At 40.7% G+C, this 19,687-nt stretch overlaps 2 protein-coding genes across 2 annotated transcripts; one reads left to right on the forward strand and one right to left on the reverse strand.

The window, feature by feature from the left end:
- Positions 1-9,772: 9,772 nt before the first annotated feature.
- Positions 9,773-10,747, reverse strand: LOC109790109 (putative mitochondrial protein AtMg00810). The gene has a single exon (XM_020349213.2). It carries the CDS (start codon positions 10,745-10,747, stop codon positions 9,773-9,775), a length of 975 nt encoding a protein of 324 aa, XP_020204802.2.
- A 1,417-nt stretch (positions 10,748-12,164) lies between these two features.
- Positions 12,165-19,320, forward strand: LOC145956921 (uncharacterized). The gene is made up of 2 exons (XM_083072827.1): positions 12,165-13,547; positions 14,482-19,320. The coding sequence occupies exon 2, from the start codon at positions 14,961-14,963 to the stop codon at positions 18,111-18,113; it is 3,153 nt and encodes a 1,050-aa protein (XP_082928953.1). The 5' UTR covers positions 12,165-13,547; positions 14,482-14,960; the 3' UTR covers positions 18,114-19,320.
- Positions 19,321-19,687: the final 367 nt, after the last annotated feature.

Genomic DNA, 19,687 nt, shown 5'->3' on the forward strand with positions numbered 1-19,687 from the left:
ATCTAGGCCGGATTCCGACCTGACCCTCTCGGTTTGTACGCCGACCACAACCCTGACCAAACAGCTCGCTTTCTACGAGTATTCGGTCAATTCCCGACTGGGCATCCTTGTAGGACATCTATCGGCCTATTCCCGATATCCCTTACCCACTATGGTTTACTCGGCCAATGCCCGACTACACCCCAAGGCTCTTAACCTTGTCGGTCAGGATCCGACTCAACATTCTCACGTTTATCAAAATATCTTTGAAATAATAACGGTTATGAAATTCTCAAATTCTCGGGACCCAGGAGGCCCACGAACTACAAACTATAAAACTTAAAACCCTAGAGCTAAGTGGACAGATTACACTTTTGAATTCTCTGGCTTTGAGGCTTGACCTAGGAAGAAACCCTAGTGCACCCCGTGGCCGGAACATTTTGGCGCCCACCGTGGGGCTACGGTGAAACTCTTCCTACGCCCCAACTCATATAGAAGAACTAGCACTTTACCATGGCGAGAGGCGGCAACAACAATAACGACTCACAACACCCTACCATGGAGGAGATGATGGCCATGATCAATGGCTTAAGGGAGGAGAATGCGCGGTCCAGGGAGAGAGAGGAGGCCATCCAACGTGAAAACGAAGAGATCAGGAGGCGCGCAGACGAGATGCAGGCTAGAATAGCGGCCAATACCAGGACGGTGGAGGAAGACGTCATGATGGAAGTCCCCAGGGATTTCCGACCTTTCTCGGAAGCCATAGAAGCCGAGATCATCCCCAAGGACCATCGAATTCCCCAAGTCGAGCCTTTTGATGGAACGCAGGACCCCAGCCAGCACTTGACGAATTTCTGAGCTCATATTTTGATTTGCGGCGGGAGCATGGAAGTTCGCTGTAAGTTGTTCTTGGGCACGCTCAAAAAAGCCGCCCTTGATTAGTTTAGCGGTCTCCCTGACCGGTCCATCACTGACTTCGACGTCTTCAGCCGGCTCTTCATGGCACAATTTGCCGCTAACAAGAAGAAGTCGCCGATCATGTCGGATTTGTTCGATCTCAAGCAGCAGCGGGAAGAGTCGTTGAAGGACTTTCTGCAAAGATTCAATGAGGTCGCCTTGAGGATAGCATCTTTGGATGAAAGGATGCCTGTCATCGCATTCTAGAAGGGCTTGAGGTCTGGAGCTTTCGACATCGTGCTGGAAAGAGCAAATTGCCAGACGATGTCGGAGGTGAGAGCCTTCGCACTGAGTCACATTAAGACGGAGGAAGGGCAGATCAGCAAGAGAGCAGCGGAGAGCCGAGAGGCAGGGGGCAACAATAAGGAGGGCAACAAGCATCTCCGACCGCGGTCGGATTGGAGTAAGCGACGCGATCGTTACAACACGAAGGAGGGTAACTACCGGCAGGCCGATCATGTCGGTCGGCCAAGGGCCGAGTGGACACGCAACAGGGAAGAAGAGAAGTTTACTCCAATCAACATTCCCAGACGGCACATACTGCATGACGTCAACAGTGCGTCACTTTTTGAGTTCCCAATGGCGACTAACCGACAGTTAGGACCCTATAAAATCGATTGGTGCGAATTTCATCGGACCCATGGACACACTACCGAGAATTGCTTCGTTCTCTGTAGGCAGATTAAGCGCCTCATTAAGGAGGGACGTTTGAAAAAGTTCATTGCAGGGAAGCAGGAGGAGGGCTCGTCCGACAGGCGACATAGGCGTGAAGGAGAAGACACGAGAAGAGGAAGGCGTGAAGGGAGGTCTCCCCCGAGAGATCTTCCGGAAAAAAGTACAGAGACTCACCAGCAAGCTGTCCATGGAGACTTCAACACTATAGCGGGGGGATTCGCTGGAGGAGGCCCGACATCAGCAACACGGAAGAGATACTCTTGGTCGGTGTTATCGGTCTCAGATTGGGCGAGACCCGCTCGGCCAGGCATCACGTTCTCGAACGCCGACTTTGAGGGTGTGTCCCCCCATGAGGACGAACCTATAGTCGTCTCGGCGATAGTCATGGGTTACAATGTGAAATGAGTGTTGGTGGATCAAGGCAGCTCGGCAGACATAATGTTTTGGGAAGCTTTCGTCGGGATGAAAATTCCGACTGATCGTCTTATGCCATATGCAGGTACGTTAGTTGGTTTTGCAGGTGATCAGGTAACGGCCAGGGGGTACACCGACTTGGAGACAACCTTTGGCAAGGGAGATAACATGAAGACTATCACTGTCCGATACCTGGTGGTGAACGCCCAGTCGTCCTACAGCATATTAGTAGGCCGACCTACACTGAACAAGTTGGGAGCAGTCATCTCCACACCCCACTTGAAGCTGAAGTATCCTTTGCCCAGCGGAAAGGTTGGGATCCTCTGTGTCGATCAAGAAGTCGCGAGGAAATGCTATGAGGATAGTTTAAGGGCTAGGAGACATCTATATGTGACGCAGGTTGATCGAGGTGTTCAGTCGATCGAGTTAGATCCGAGGATGATTCACTTCGATTCCCGACCAGCCCCGGCGGAGGATGTGAAGGAAGTTAGCCTGGCCGAAGGCAAAACGGTCAAGATTGGTGTATCTCTGGCTAAAGAAGACGAGGAAGGGTTGCTGACTGTGTTGAAGAGCAACGTATCGGAACAGTTCATTCATCGACCCAGGACACTCCTTTCAATTTAGTGTATGGAACAGACGCCATGATCTCGATTGAAATTGCAGAGCCATCAGTACGTACTACAGCCTTTTCTGAGGAGGAGTCCGACCAGGGAAGACGAGTGGATTTGGACTTGCTCGCAGAAATAAGAGAGAGAGCAAGGATAAATCAAGTAGCAGCCCAGAGAAGAGCAGCCTTCAAGTACAATACGAAAGTCATCCCAAGAGACTTTGTCGTAGGAGACCTCGTGTTGAAGCGTGCTCAGCTAACCCAGATGAGGAACAAGTTGTCACCTAAGTGGGTCGGCCCTTATAAAATTGATGATGTGGTCGGCAAAGGAGCTTACCGATTGAGGACATTGGATGGAGGGATGATTCCGAGAACTTGGAACGCGACCAACTTACGTTTCTATTACAGTTAGTTTATTCATTTGTAGAAGGTGCACTCTTTTCCTAACTCAGTATTTTTTCCCCGTAAAGAATGAGAGGGGTTTTTGCTGAGAAGGTTTTTAACGAGGCACCACAATCCAATAATTTGTCTATTTAATGAATATCATTATCCCTCATATGATTCCTTGACATTTTTTATACATAATAGAACTAAACTCGTGATTGATCGGTAAAAATCCGACTGAGCGAGTATAAATAACTCGAAGACAAACTCGTGATTGTCGATAAAAATCCGGCTGGGCGAGTATAAATAACTCGAAGGCAAACTCGTGATTGATCGGTAAAAATCTGACTGGGCGAGTATAAATAACTCGAAGACAAACTCGTGATTGATAGGTAAAAATCCGACTGGGCGAGTATAAATAACTCGAAGACCAAACTCGTGATTGTCGGTAAAAATCCGGCTGGGCGAGTATAAATAACTCGAAGACCAAACTCGTGATTGTCGGCAAAAATCCGACTGGGCGAGTATAAATAACTCGAAGACAAAACTCGTGATTGTCGGCAAAAGTCCGACTGGGCGAGTATAAATAACTCGAAGACAAAACTCGTGATTGTCGGTAAAAATCCGGCTGGACGAGTATAAATAACTCGAAGACCAAACTCGTGATTGTCGGCAAAAGTCCGACTGGGCGAGTATAAATAACTCGAAGACAAACTCGTGATTGATCGGTAAAAATCCGACTGGGCGAGTATAAATAACTCGAAGACAAAACTCGTGATTGTAGGAAAAAGTCCGACTGGGCGAGTATAAATAACTCGAAGACAAAACTTGTGATTGTCGGCAAAAGTCCGATTGGGCGAGTATTAATAACTCCCAAACTAAATCAAGAATTGGGCAACACGACGCACGACTACAATTAACACAGTCAGATTTTGGGCGACTTCTTCATATGAATAAGCTTAAATGTTAGCTTGCCATGGGATGCTCGTTTTCCCAAGCGAAATTTTGGCGATCCAGAAACACACAAGTCGGGTAAACTACGATTCCCCTAAATAAGTTTTAATTTTTAAACTAGACAAGTTCTCATCCATTATTCGATTCGGAATTCGGATGACCGTTAGGGCCAAAGTTCCATTAGTAACTTGGATGACCCGATATTCCAAGTGTTGCATGAGTCGGAATTCAACCGATGGTTTTATATAAGTCAGAATTCGACCGATTGTGTTGAATCAGTCGGTTTTAGACCGATTGCGTTCACAATCTTTTCAACTGAAATATTCTACATGTTTACGTAATTTCAATGTGTTGTACCAATCGGAATTCGACCGATTGTATCCACAAAATTTCATCTTAGAAAAATCTCAATGTGTTGGTGTCAAATTGGAAAATTTCTTACATATTTATGTGAGTCGGAATTCAACCGATGGTTTTATATAAGTCGGAATTCGACCGATTGTGTTGAATCAGTCGATTTTCGACCGATTGCGTTCACAATCTTTTCAACTGAACTATTCTACATGTTTACGTAATTTCAATGTGTTGTACCAGTCGGAATTCGATCGATTGTATCCACAAAATTTCATCTTAGAAAAATCTCAATGTGTTGGTGTCAAATTGGAAAATTTCTTACATATTTATGTGAGTCGGAATTCGACCGATTGTATTCAAGACCTTTCATTTTTAACTTAGACAAATTTCAATGTGTTGTACCAATCGGTATTTGGACGACAAGTTGCATTAAGGTTCAATTCTTAACTTAGAAATATTTTCGTCATATTCCAGTCGGTAGTTGGACGATTAGTTGCATCAAGGTCCAATTTTTAACTTGGAAAAATTGTCATCATTCCAGTCGGTATTTGGACGACAAGTTGCATTAAGGTCCAATTCTTAACTTAGAAACATTTTCATCATATTCCAGTCGGTATTTGGACGAAAAGTTGCATTAAGGTTCAATTCTTAACTTAGAAATATTTTCATCATATTTCAGTAGGTATTTGGATGACTTATCACGCCAAGGTTGAATTTAGTTTAGTAATTTCTTATCACTTTGTTCCAATCGGAACTTGGACATTCACAACAAGTCAAGATACAGATAAAACAAAACATATACTTCATAGATGTCTCAAAATAGTACGACAAAATTCATAAGGCACCACAACAATAATTAAAAAACAAGAAGAAAGGCATAGTTTCTAAGAGTGAATTTAATCGTCTTCCGGGGGGCTACGAGCTCGCCATCCACGATCTTTTTGAAGTAACCAAGGCCTCCAAGGTTAATATCGGCATGAAGAAACTTCACTTGACTCGTCACAGCGTCAAACCCTTGCACGAATTTCTTCAACGAGTCCATTTTAGTGGCGTGAAGGTCAACCTGCAATCTTTCAGCCTCAGCTTTCGCCGAGGACAGCTCGCCTTCAAGAGTTTCAGCCGCGGCGACACTTTTGTCTCGGGCAAGTTTGATTTCTTCAAGCTCCTTCTCCAAAATGGATCTCTCGGAGGCCCAAACTTTTTTCTCGTCATCAAAAGCACGCCGACCCTCGAGTAGCTTATCTCGCTCAGACTTTACCCACTGAAGATCTGCCTTACCTTTCTTCAGGATCTCTTCGAGGGAATTGATTTTCTTCCCCTGCAATTTGATCTCTCGGGCCATTCCTCAAACTTTATCTTCATTAATGAGTGACAAAGTGGAGAGACGATTAGTTAAAGACTCGACCCCTTTCGCAATCGAAAAAGGGCTCATCTTTTCTAAGTCCTCTTTATCGCCTTCAAGCAGATCGGTATGGTGAATATGAGACGAATGGTTGAACTTTTCGTCCCAAAAGGACGGAGTTTTCCCTTGGTCCGTGTCGTGATCGATGGGCTCCCAGTTGTCCCCAATGCACATACTCAATGTCCTCTCGGCTGACTGAACCTCATCATCCTTCTCAGCTACGCCGACTGCAATCTCGGTCTCCAAATTCACAAGTGAGATCGGTCTCTCGGACTCACGACGACGTTTGAGAGAGCTTTCACCGAGTCCTTCCTTCTGAACTGGAGCCCCACCCCCTATGGCCTTCTCCACCGTTGGATTGTCAATCCTAGCACCCTTGGAGGCCTCCTGTTGTTTCCACAACTTCCTCATCTCGCGGTTACTCAAACTCGCCATTTTATCTGCATAAGGTTTAAATACATGTCATCATTACAAGGAAGCACAAAAATCAAATAAAAATAATATTAAAGGTTATCGGTGAGAGACCGACTACCTATATAGATCCTCAATTCACTGGGTCTATTTTCTAAGTCTAGAAGCCTAGTGGTGTTGAAAATCGTTTGAAGCTCCTCAAGTTTTTTAACGTCCTCTCGGTCTTCCTCGGTGACCTTCTCGAATGACAGACCACCATAGGATACCATTCGCCGGTTCCAATACAGAGGGTATCTTTCGAGCAAATTTTCATTACCAGGAGTACAACGAAGTCGAAAAAATGACTTCTTAAAGTCCTTGTAGGACGACTGGAACAATGTCAAAAGCCCTCGGCCATGAACCCCACCAATGGACACCCAACTAGTACGCTTGCTCACTCGGGATTCAAAAAAATAGAAAAATTTTATCTAAAGTTGGAGTAATGCCTAGACCTATACACAAAATTTCAAACCCTCGGACAAACGCCCAACCATTTGGGTGAAGCTGTGTCGGGGCTACATTCAGTGCCTGAAGCACTCCTTTTTCACACTCGGAAAGGGGCCACCTCACCCTAAGTTTTGAAATCATGGTAGTGTAACAAAAGGTAAACCTCTCGGAGGAACCCCCTTTGACACACACGGGCTCCCTATTAACACAAGGCTCACAAATAATCACACTCTCCCCCTCCTCACAAACCACGTGTTCACTACAGAAGCTATCAACTATGGCCCACGAGTTTATACAAGATTCGCAACGCAAAACATCGTCTTTCACCCAATCATACAGTTCCCCATAATTTATGGAAGCCATTATAGATGAACAAATTAACTCAAAAAACTACTCAAGGTTTTCTTTTTCTTTTTCTGCAAAACAAAAAAGACCAACAGGTTTAAATAGACGCGTACCTAAGGGCACCCAACAACTCTTCCTCACTCAACAACTTCACCGGAGCGCCGCAAACCACCGTGGACCACTGAAAATGACCACCGCCAAGGAGATGCTAAGTCCTAAAAATGGGAGAGGAGAAAGCAAAGACCAAAGCAATGGAGAGCCCTGGGTATATATAGGCAAGGGAGGCATACCAAGGAATCCACCTTTCGAAAACGCAGCGTTTAATGAAGAGACTCGCATTCAAGAGTTACGACGCATGCTGGGAACGTTACAGCTTTTGGTTAAGCTCCCCATACGTTTCAGGACACGTGGCACCACTGTCATCGTTTCTCTAAAAATCCACCCTGCAATAAATGCATGACTCCTTGACGCGACACGAAGGGACACCACTTGGACTGCTTCTCGGGAACGTCCCAAAATTTGGCTCAGAATGAATGCTTGACCTAATAGCAAGATTTCTCGGTAGTATGTCGACCACTACCCAAGGCGCAAACCGCGACGCCTATGCCTGAAGCCCTCTCGCCTTATAGGCTCAGGGCTGGAAGGCAAGTGGACCATCCAGGTCGGATCCCGACCTGGCCTTCTCGGTTTTCTTCACGTGCGAACTACGACGAATCCGACCTGACCCTCTCGGATTACTTCGAGTGCAAACCACGACGACTAGGCATCAAGCCCTCTCGCCTTATAGGCTCAGGGCTGGAAGGCAAGTGGACTGTCCAGGTCAGATCCCGACCTAGCCTTCTCGGTTTGCTTCAAGTACGAACTACGACGACTAGGCCTCAAGCCCTCTCGCCTTATAGGCTCAGGGCTGGAAGGCAAGTGGACCATCCAGGTCGGATTCTGATTGACCCTCTCGGTTTGTACGCCGACCACAACCCTGACCAAACAACTCTCTTTCTACGGGTGTTCGGTCAATTCCCGACTAGGCATCCCTGTAGGACACCTATTGGCCTATTCCCGATATCCCTTACCCACTATGGTTTACTCAGCCAATGCCCGACTACACCCCAAGGCTCTGAACCTTGTCGGTCAGGATCCGACTCAACATTCCCACGTTTATCAAAATATCTTTGAAATAATAACGGTTATGAAATCTCCAAATTCTCGGGGCCCAGGAGGCCCACGAACTACAAACTATAAAACTTAAAACCCTAGAGCTAGGTGGACAGATTACACTTTTGAATGCTCTGGCTTTGAGGCTTGACCTAGGAAGAAACCCTAGTGCACCCCGTGGCCGGAACAATAACAATTTTACATTACCTAATATTTTGTGAAAAGACAAGTATACAAATAACATTATTTCTTATAACTTATGAACTTACGCATTCCTTTTTTTCTTTTTTAAATACACCTTTCATAGGCATAATCACTCATTTTTACTAAATTATTCTTTTAATCTCTTAAATTCAATTTTTTTTGAAATATTTTAGATGCTTTGAGGTGAAATGATTTATTTGAATGAAAAATTTACATAGAATTTAAAATTCGTACATTTGTGAAATTATTTAAAATTGTAGAATTTCAAATTATTTCAAAAACAAAAGTAAGAATTTGAAATTCTTTTTCCTCTTTTTATTCATATCTCTCTCTCTTCTCTTCTAAAGTTGACATAAAAATTAATATTAGTTTTTTTAATTATTGAATACTCAAAATTATTTTTAAACTATTAAATATTATCTAATATTAATTTTAAAAATTATTAAATATTTTAAAATGAGCTAATATTTAGTTTTATAAATTTTAATCTTAAAGTTTTAATACGTGTGTGTTTAAAATCAATTTACTCATGGTTGTCCTATCCAATTTCAGAATGAATTTTTTTAAAAAAAATTAAATTAATTTATCTAAAAAAACATTTAATAAATACTACAAATTAAAATCAAAATAATTCAAAATTTTAAAAAAATTTTATTTCTATAATTTTTCATTCAAACACACTATAATTTTCTAAAATGTTGTAATGTGATTTTTACTATCCAATTAAATTGAAACTAACAATGTTAAATTCTTGTACGTAGAATATGATAAGAAAATGACATATATTGCCTACATGTACAAAAATATAATGTGTTAGTTTCGGTTAGTAACAGAATAAAGGCAGTATAATAAGCGATGAATAATTCACTGCATTTCTCTCTTGTCACGTTACAAGGAATAAAGAAGGCCTATATATAAGAAAATGTGCTACCTAGGCTGGCCTTATAGAATTTGTACTACCCCAATAGAAATAAGGCAACTGTACAAAGAATTAGAGGTAGTGGAAAAATAAGGAAAATGGCAGTCGGGTGTTGCAGGGACGACAAAAGCAAATAACAGAATTGCAGAAAAGGAAATAATAAAGTTTGTAGAATTGGTGATTTGTCAGCTTCCTTCTAGAAGTCTATTGTCTATATCCTTTGATACCCCCCGCAAGCTGGGGAGCAAATGTTTATGAGACCCAGCTTGGAACAAATACAACGAAAGGATTGAGGACTTAAGGCCTTAGTGTATATGTCTACTAATTGCTCAGTAGAGGATATAGGAAGCAAGTGGATGAGTCTTTTTTTAAGTTTCTCTCTAACAATGTGACAGTCTATTTCTATGTGTTTTGTGCGCTCATGAAACACAGGATTAGTTGCAATATGCCTTGCTGAATCATTGTCACAATATAGAAGGGATGGTTGCTCAAAAGGAACCTTAAAGTCTTGTAAGAGGTAAGTTAGCCATTAGATTTCACAAGTGGAAGAGGCCATTGCCTTGTACTCAACTTCACAAGAGCTCTTTGATGTAGTGTTCTGCTTCTTTGACTTCCAGGATATAAGGGAATTTCCAAGGTAAATGCTGAAACCAGTGACTGACTTCCTTGAGTCACCACAGGTTGCCCAATCACTATCACAATATGCCTTGATATGAGGGATGCTATTTGAAGGAAAAAATAAACCAAGACTTGGGGCTCCTTTAATGTATTTTAGAATCCTGATTGAGGCAGTGTAATGAAACATTGTAGGCTTGGCAAGGAATTGTGCGAGCTGCTGAACAGAGAAAACTATATCTGGGCGAGTATTTGTGAGATATATGAGTCTTCCAATCAGACGCCTATATGCTAGAACATCTCTGAATGGTTCACCTTTAGTGGATGACAGTTTGGCAACATTGTCAATTGGCGTGGAAGCTGGCTTACAAGCTAAAAGACCTGCTTCTGACAATAATTCTAGTGCATACTTCCGTTGATTCACCGTTATTCCTTTCTTGCTTCTGGCCACTTCAAGACCTAGAAAGTATCTTAAGTTTCCAAGGTCTTTGATTTTGAATGTGTCATCTAGTGCTTGTTTAATTCGATCAATCTCCTCCTTATCATTTCCAGTCAATATTATGTTGTCTACATACACTAATAAGGCTGTAAAAGATCCTTCAGAAGAATTGATAAATAGGGAGTGATCATTCATGGATTGGGTGTATCCAACAGAGAGTAAAAAGAATGACAACTTAGCAAACCATTCTCTCCCAGCCTGTTTAAGACCATACAAGGCCTTTCTCAATTTGCACACTTGTCCTGGTTGAATGGAACTCAGTCCAGGAGGAGCAACCATGTAAACATCCTCTTTCAATTCTCCATGTAAAAAGGCATTGTTTATGTCTAATTGCTTTAATTCCCAATTATAAATGGAAGCCAAGGATAGAAGCAACCTTATTGTTGTCATTTTTGCCACGGGAGAAAAAGTTTCAAGATAGTCAATGCCTTCAGTTTGGGTGTATCCCTTTGCCACTAACCTTGCCTTGTATCTCTCAACATTCCCATCAGCTTTGTGTTTTACTTTGAACACGCATTTGCATCATATGGCAACCTTGTCCTTTGGTAGAGATGTAGTTATCCAAGTTTGATTTGACTCCAAAGTAGATATCTCACACTGTATAGCCTTTCTCCAACAATCATGCTTGATGGCCTCTGAGTAGGAACTTGGCTCAATATGTGAAGAAATAGACATGACAAAGGATGAGTAAGTATGTGACAGATTATTGTAAGACATAACTGAACAAAGAGGATATTTAACCTTTGAATATGTACTGGTAAAATTAAAATTGCAATGATAATCCTTTAAGTACTCAAGTGACTTCCTTGGTTTGGTGCTTATGCGGGTAGGCTGAAGGGGATTCTGGTGTGTGTTAGGTTCTTCCTCAACAATTTGTTCTATTAGTGGGTTGCTTTCTGGTGGTGATTCAGAGTTGTTCTCGTGATCATTGTTGCTGGTGCCATTTAGATTTTGATAAGGTACAGGCTCAAGTTATGATGGCTGATTTGTGATGGGTTGTTCTTCAATGAAGTGGTTTTGATCATGAATATGGGGGCTGTTAGTTTCATCACTAGTGACCTGTTCTTTGTGATAAGGAAAAATGTGTTCATGAAAAAGAACATCCCTGGACACAAAAATTTCTCTAGTGTGAATATTTAGTAAAACGTTTCCCTTTGTTCCCTCTTTAAACCCAAGAAAAACACACTTAGATGCCCTTGGATCAAACTTTTTCCTATTAACAGATGAGGTGCTTGCAAAACATAAGGACCCAAAAACCTTTAATTTTGTGAAATTCGGTTCAACTTTGTATAGCACTTCATGTGGAGAAGAATAGTTTAAAACAGGTGTGGGAAGCATATTTATTATGTGGGCAACATGTATTAAAGCATATGACTAATAAATTTTTGGCAAATCATATTGTATCATAAGAGCTCTAGCTACATTCAATAAATGACCATGTTTCCTCTAAACTATGTTGTTTTGTTGAGGAGTATTAACACATGAAGTTTGATGCATTATTCCTTTATTTTTAAAAAAATCAGCCATGAAGAATTCAGTTCCATTATCACTCCTTATTATTTTTATAGAAACTTCAAACTGAGTTTGAACAAAAGTAACAAAGCTTATGAGCATGAACAGATGGTGTTGAATATGGTCCCCAAAGGTCAACATGTATAAGATTAAAACATTTTTCAGATTTAGATGTACTAATGGGAAAAATGAGTCTCCTTTGTTTTGCATAATGGCAAACATCACAAACATATGACTTATCTTTTTTAACAAAAGGGAATTTACTCTTGATGACATCAATACACTTATTTGAAGCATGTCCTAATCGAAAATGCCAAAGAGTTTCAAGATCACTAGTAGTGAAATTAACAGTGCTAATAACATGTGGAGGTGGTTTAGTGGACTTGAGTTGTAGTTTCTGATATGAAGGAATCCTGAGTACATAAAGTCTATCTTGCATTTTAGCTAAACCAATCATCTTCAAGGAGTTCTTGTCCTGAATCTGACAGTAACCAGAATTAAAGGTGAGAATACAAGATAAATTATCAGTTAATTTTGCTATTTAAAGAAGATTAAAAGAGAAATAAGGAATGTAAAGAACATTGTGTATGACATAATTCTAACTTAGAAAAATAGTCCCAGAATACTCAACAATGACTTGACTTCCGTTTGGTAACTTTACATACACAGGGTTAATTTTATGATATGAAGTAAAATAAGCTAAGGATGAGCAAATGTGATCTGTAGCACCACTATCAAGGATCCAAAGGCTAAAAGGAAGAAGAGATTTGTTACCATTGTGAGCTGATATGTTTATGGATGTGGAAGGAATAATTGAGACTTGATTGGAGACACTACTACTAGATGGAGATTGCTGCAAGAGGGCTAACAGTGCTTGATATTTGTAATACCCATTTTTTTTATTATTAATTATCAATGGCATTTTCGTAAATTTTATAAAGGTATAGGGGTATTCTTGTAATTTTATTACTGATGGCATTTTCGCAATTTTAAAAAAATTTAAGGGGTGTTTTGGTAACTTGGAACGGGCCGTTCCAAAAGCAAAACGGGCCGTTCCAAGCTTAAAAATTATACTAAATTTTTTTAGTGAGAACGGGCCCAGAACGGGCCGTTCCAACTAGGAGAACGGGCCGTTCTGACTTTGGAACGGGCCATTCTGGAGGGAGAACGGGCCGTTCCGGAAGGAGAACGGGCCGTTCTGGATGAGTCTCGGAACGGGCCGTTCTGATTTTAGAACGGGCCGTTCTGCTTTTTGGGAACGGGCCGTTCCGATTTTGGAACGGGCCGTTCCAGTTTAAAAATTTGCGTACATTTGAAAGATTCGGAACGGGCCGTTCCGAATTCAATACGGGCCGTTCCGGGTGACTCTGGTTGCCTATAAATAGGGGCAGGGGGGTGAAAAAAAAATATAACTGGAGAGAAGAGAATCCTAGAGAGAGAAAGAGGAGAGAGTGAGAAAGAAAAAGAGGGGAGGAGAAAAGAAAAGAGGAGAGAGAAAGAGGAATCTAGTAGAGGAGGTTCTACCAGGGGAGAGAAAAGAGGAGGGAGAAGAGGAGATTCTGCCCGAGTTTCGGTCCTTGCTTAAGGAGAGAGGTGGAGGTTCTGCCCGAGTTTCGGTTCTTGTTTAAGCAAGAAAGAGGAGAAGGTTCTGCCCGAGTTTCAGTTCAGGTTTATCCAAGTAAGGGTAGTGCTTATAAAATTAATCTAGTATATATGAGCATGATAGGAATAGTATAATTTTAATATGCTATTTTATGTGGAGATTTTCATTTCACATAATATAATTTGGATCAATTGATGGTTGTTTTGGATATTTAATTATTTATATTATTATTATATTGACAAATTGGCATGGTTATGGTTATGTTTAATTATGGAATATGCTATGTGTATGTGGTTTGGAAAAGTAAATAGGACTTAAAGGAGTAAGGTTATGGTATGGATTAGATCTCTTGGTGAGATCAGGATATAATCTTTGGAAAAATATGGAATTTGGGAATCCCATGGTGAGGATTCCAATGTGAAACTTTTCCAAAGGTTATATAATAAACCACTTCAGATGTTAGGTGGATTCTGAAGTACTCCTTTAAGTATTCTATTTGCTACCGGTATGGGGGCAAGGCCGAGTCATACCGATGGATGAAGTGGCCATGATCACCAGGGTTACGTGACGACGCAATCCAACTGTATATTTTCCATGAGAGGTTAGGCGTGGGACATGGGTTGCTGACATGTTTCACCGTATCAACACTTGGTTTGGATGGTGTTGAGGCCAACATTTGGTTTGGATGTGTTGGTTACATCATGGATTATACAGTGGTGTGACTTTGTTTTGGATATGGAATATGTATACATATGGTATGGATTGTATACATTGGTTATGGATTATTTTATTATCATAAAATATGTATACATTGGCATGGACGTGTATACATTATATTTTGGGTTGGTCTATATTTAGCTTGAAAATGACTTGTTGGTTTGGATAAATACTGTGGTTAAATATTTGTTTAATGATATTTTATTATGATGTACTATGATTGGTTTTATATGTGCTAACCCTTATATTTCCATGATGTGGACTGTGATGATCTCACTATGTGGGGGAGCAGATCAGGTATGAGGCTTTGGGATAACAAGGAGTCTTTTGGATAGCTGCTTTGAGAAGTGGCTAGGTTTAGAGCTTGACCAGCACCTAGGGTGTCTTATTTTGATGTTTTCATGACATTGTAATTATATTATCTTTTTGGATTACTGTATAACTTTACTAAGGATGATGACTCTGCTATAGAAGATTATATTATATATTTTGGAAACAATTTATATGTTATTGTATAATTACACTCTAGCGTAGCTGGCTTTTGCTCTATTTTCTTTATTTTATATTATTTTATTTTGGTTGGTTATTGATGTGACGGCCTAGGGTGGGTCGTTACAATTTTGGTATCAGAGCTGGTCGAGTCTCTTTAGGGTTTGTGGGAAATGGTCTTGTTATGTTTCTATTGTGTGGAAATGAAATTTTTTTTGAAAGGAATTTCTTATGTGTTTTAGTGTAAACTCATGGGTTCCTTGATCTTTTATCTTTATTAGGATGGTTGGTAGGGGAAACCATTCTCATCCTTCTTCAGGTGTAGATGAGCGGCAGATTGCTCAGGCTATGGAGTTAATTGCTGCTGCTATTGGACAACAAAATACTTTGTTGACTCAGATGGAGACCAACCGGGCTGCAGCTGAAGCAGCTAGGACTGAGATACCTGATGAGTATAGAGGCTTGTCAGAGTTCAGAAAAGGGAATCCTCCTCAATTTACAGGTGTTAATGGACCTGAAGTTGCTGATCAATGGATTGAGGAGATGGAGAAAATCTTTATGGTGATGCGTTGTCCTGAGGAAAGGAAGCTAGTTTATGCTGTTTATATGTTGGTGGGTGAGGCTAGTTTCTGGTGGAAAGGTGCTCAAGCTATGATGGAAGCTAGAGGGGAGGTGATAAATTGGGAAAATTTCAAAAAGGTATTCCTAGAGAAATATTTTCCAGATAGCGCCAGATATGCTAAGGAAGTTGAATTTTTGAGATTGCAACAAGGAAATATGTCAGTACAAGAGTATGTGGTCAAGTTTGAACACTTGGCTAGGTATTATTCTCAAGCTATCACTGAAGCCTGGAGATGCAGGAAGTTTAGTGAGGGTCTAAGATTTGAGCTGAAAAAGACTATTGTCCCTATGGAAATTATGGAGTTCCCAGTTCTAGTTGAAAAGACAAAAACAGTTGAGAGATTTGAAGGAGGAAATAGAGTGGCAAAGGGTCTAGAGGGATCATCTGGATTTGGGAGGGGGAAACATCCTCAAAAGAGACCATCTCAGTTTCAAATTGGAAATGCTAATAAGAAACCGATGGGGACTACTACCACAAGAGATGTTCAGAGTATTAGATGTTATATCTGTGGAGGCCCACATATGATGAAGGAATGTCCTACAAAGAACTATACGTGTTTTAAATGTGGCAAGGTGGGTCACATGGCTAAAGATTGCAATGTCAAAAATATTCCAGCTAGAGAGAACCAGAAAGTGGATCGGCCTACTGCAGCAGGTCGTGTCTTTGCTTTAACAGGTGCTGAAGCTGAAACGACATCTGAGCTGGTAAAAGGAAAGGGCAAAGCTGATGGTAATGATATTTCTATTTTATTTGATTCTGGTGCTTCACATTCTTTTATTTCTTATGAATGCGTGGCAAGGTTAAATTTAGTTGTGAGTTCCTTGTGTGTGGATCTAGTTGTTTCTACCCCAGCTTCAGGGTCTATTTTGACTTCTGAGGTTTGTTTGAGATGTCCAGTGGAGGTGGAAGGGCGTTGTTATAAAGTGAATTTGTTTTGTTTACCTCTATCCGATTTGGATGTGATTTTAGGGATGGATTGGCTTTCTGCCAATAGGATTTTGATAGATTGTTCAGAGAAGAAATTAATCTTTCCTACTGATGAACAGGAGAGATTTATTTCTAATAGACAGGTGGATGGGTTGTTGAAGGATGGAGCTCTTGGGTTTATGATCTTATCTTTTATTAGTGTAGAGAATGAAAAGTTGTTGAATAGTATTGATGTTGTTAGAGAATTTCCAGAGGTTTTTCCGGATGATGTTCCGGGATTACCACCAAAGCGAGAGTTAGAGTTTAGTATTGATCTTATACCAGGGGCGGGACCAGTGTCCATTTCTCCTTATAGAATGGCACCAGCGGAGTTATCTGAATTGAAGAAGCAGGTTGAAGAACTTTTGAAGAAGCAGATGATCAGACCTAGTGTATCTCCGTGGGGAGCACCAGTATTATTGGTAAAGAAGAAGGATGGTGGTGTGAGGTTATGTGTGGATTACAGGCAGTTAAATAAATTGACAATCAAGAATAAATATCCATTGCCAAGAATAGATGATTTGATGGATCAGTTAAGGGGAGCTACTATTTTCTCCAAGATTGATTTGAGATCTGGATATCACCAGATTCGGGTAAAGGAGGAGGACATACCAAAGACTGCTTTCAGGACTCGGTATGGCCATTATGAGTATGTTGTCATGCCTTTTGGAGTGACGAATGCTCCAGCTATTTTCATGGATTATATGAACAGGATTTTCAGACCCTTTCTGGATAAGTTTGTGGTGGTGTTTATTGATGATATTCTGGTTTATTCTAGATCTATGGAGGAACATAGAGAACATCTGAGGATAGTTTTGCAGGTATTGAAGGAGAAACAGTTATTTGCAAAATTGTCAAAATGTGAGTTTTGGTTATCTGAAGTTAAGTTCTTGGGTCATGTGATTTCTGCACAAGGAATTGCAGTTGATCCTACTAAGGTGGAAGCGATTTTGAGGTGGGAGCGTCCAAAATCAGTTACTGAAATTAGAGGTTTTGTGGGATTGGCTGGCTATTATAGAAGATTCATAGAAGGATTTTCTAAAATAGTTATGCCTTTGACACAGCTGACCAGGAAGGATCATCCTTTTATATGGACGGAGGAGTGTGAAAGGAGTTTTCAAGAGTTAAAGGAAAAGTTGACTTCGTCTCCAGTGTTGATTCTGCCAGATCCTAATAAATCTTTTGAGGTTTATTGTGATGCATCTCATCAAGGTTTAGGATGTGTTCTTATGCAAGATAGACAGGTTGTGGCTTATGCATCTAGGCAGTTAAAGACTCATGAACGAAATTATCCTACCCATGATCTAGAGTTGGCTGCGGTGGTTTTTGCTTTGAAGATTTGGAGACATTATCTCTATGGAGCAAAGTTTGATGTGTTTAGTGATCATAAGAGTTTGAAATATTTGTTTGATCAGAAAGAGTTAAATATGAGGCAAAGGAGGTGGATTGAGTTTTTGAAAGATTATGACTTTCAGTTAATGTACCATCCAGGTAAAGCAAATGTGGTGGCAGATGCTTTGAGTAGAAAATCTCTTCATATGTCTTACATGATGGTTAAAGAGATGGAGTTAGTAGAGAAATTCAGGGATATGAATCTTAATGTTGTGATTGCCCCAGATTTTATTAGTTGTGGTATGACTACCATAACTAGTGATTTCTTGGAGATGGTGAAACAAAAACAAGTTCAGGATACGAGATTGAATAAGGTTAGAGAGTTGTTGGGTTCTGAGAAAGCTGAAGGATTTGAACAAGATATGGATGGAATCTTGAGGTACAAGGGTAGAATTTGTATTCCACAAGATAGGAGTATGTTGCATCTTGCATTGTGTGTCAAAAAGCTAAAGTAGAACATCAAAAACCAGGAGGTTTGTTACAAATGATGGAAGTGCCAGAATGGAAATGGGATAGTATAACCATGGATTTTGTTGTTGGATTACCAAGGTCTGCTAAGAATTGTGATTCTATTTGGGTGATCGTGGATAGATTAACTAAGTGTGCTCATTTCCTTCCAATGAATATAAAGTGGTCCTTGGAAAAGTTAACTCAATTGTATATTAAGGAGATTGTTAGATTACATGGTGTGCCCTCCAGTATCATCTCTGATAGGGATCCTCGTTTTACATCCCGATTTTGGCAAAGTTTGCATCAAGCGTTAGGGACTAAGTTGAGGCTCAGTTCTGCTTATCACCCACAAACTGATGGGCAGTCTGAGAGGACTATCCAATCTTTGGAGGACTTGTTGAGGGCTTGTATTTTGGATCATCTAGGGAATTGGGAAGAGATGTTGCCTTTGGTCGAGTTCACTTATAATAACAGTTTTCATGCAAGTATAGGAATGGCACCATTTGAGGCTCTGTATGGGAGGAAATGTCGAACACCTTTGTGTTGGTTTAAAGAGGGAGAATCAGTGATGGTGGGGCCAGAGATCATCTTACAGACTACTGAAAAGGTGAAACAAATTCAGGAAAGAATGAGAGCTGCTCAGAGTCGGCAAAAGTCTTATGCAGACAAAAGGAGGAAACCTTTGGAGTTTTCAGAAGGAGAACATGTGTTTTTGAAAGTAACTCCTACCATAGGTGTGGGAAGAGCTATCAAAGCTAAGAAGTTGAATCCTAAGTTTATTGGGCCGTATCAAATTCTCAAGAGGATTGGACCAGTGGCATATCAGATTGCATTACCTCCATTCCTTTCTAATCTGCATGATGTGTTCCATGTTTCACAACTGAGGAAATATATTCACGATCCAAGTCATGTATTGGAATCAGAGGCAGTACAAGTTAAGGAGAATTTAACTTTTGAGAAACAGCCAGTTTCAGTGGCAGATAAGAAAGTTAAACAGTTGCGAGGTAAATCTATCAATTTGGTGAAAGTTATTTGGGATGAGATTACTAATGAAGCTACTTGGGAGTTGGAGGAAAGGATGAAGGATCAATACCCATATCTCTTTTAGAGTAAGTGAATTTTCGAGGACGAAAATTTTTGTTGTTGGAGAGAATTGTAATACCCATTTTTTTTATTATTAATTATCAATGGCATTTTCGTAAATTTTATAAAGGTATAGGGGTATTCTTGTAATTTTATTACTGATGGCATTTTCGCAATTTTAAAAAAATTTAAGGGGTGTTTTGGTAACTTGGAACGGGCCGTTCCAAAAGCAAAACGGGCCGTTCCAAGCTTAAAAATTATACTAAATTTTTTTAGTGAGAACGGGCCCAGAACGGGCCGTTCCAACTAGGAGAACGGGCCGTTCTGACTTTGGAACGTGCCATTCTGGAGGGAGAACGGGCCGTTTCGGAAGGAGAACGGGCCGTTCTGGATGAGTCTCGGAACGGGCCGTTCTGATTTTAGAACGGGTCGTTTTGCTTTTTGGGAACGGGCCGTTCCGATTTTGGAACGGGTCGTTCCAGTTTAAAAATTTGCG

Source organism: Cajanus cajan, chromosome 4, assembly GCF_000230855.2.
Source record: "Cajanus cajan strain Asha chromosome 4, NIPB_CcT2T_4, whole genome shotgun sequence".
Lineage (NCBI taxonomy): Eukaryota > Viridiplantae > Streptophyta > Magnoliopsida > Fabales > Fabaceae > Cajanus > Cajanus cajan.

Bases quoted from the DNA above. Each gene is read 5' to 3' on its own strand.
- LOC109790109 (XM_020349213.2), bottom strand. From the start codon at position 10,747: ATGACAACAATAAGGTTGCTTCTATCCTTGGCTTCCATTTATAATTGG.
- LOC145956921 (XM_083072827.1), top strand. From the start codon at position 14,961: ATGGTTGGTAGGGGAAACCATTCTCATCCTTCTTCAGGTGTAGATGAG.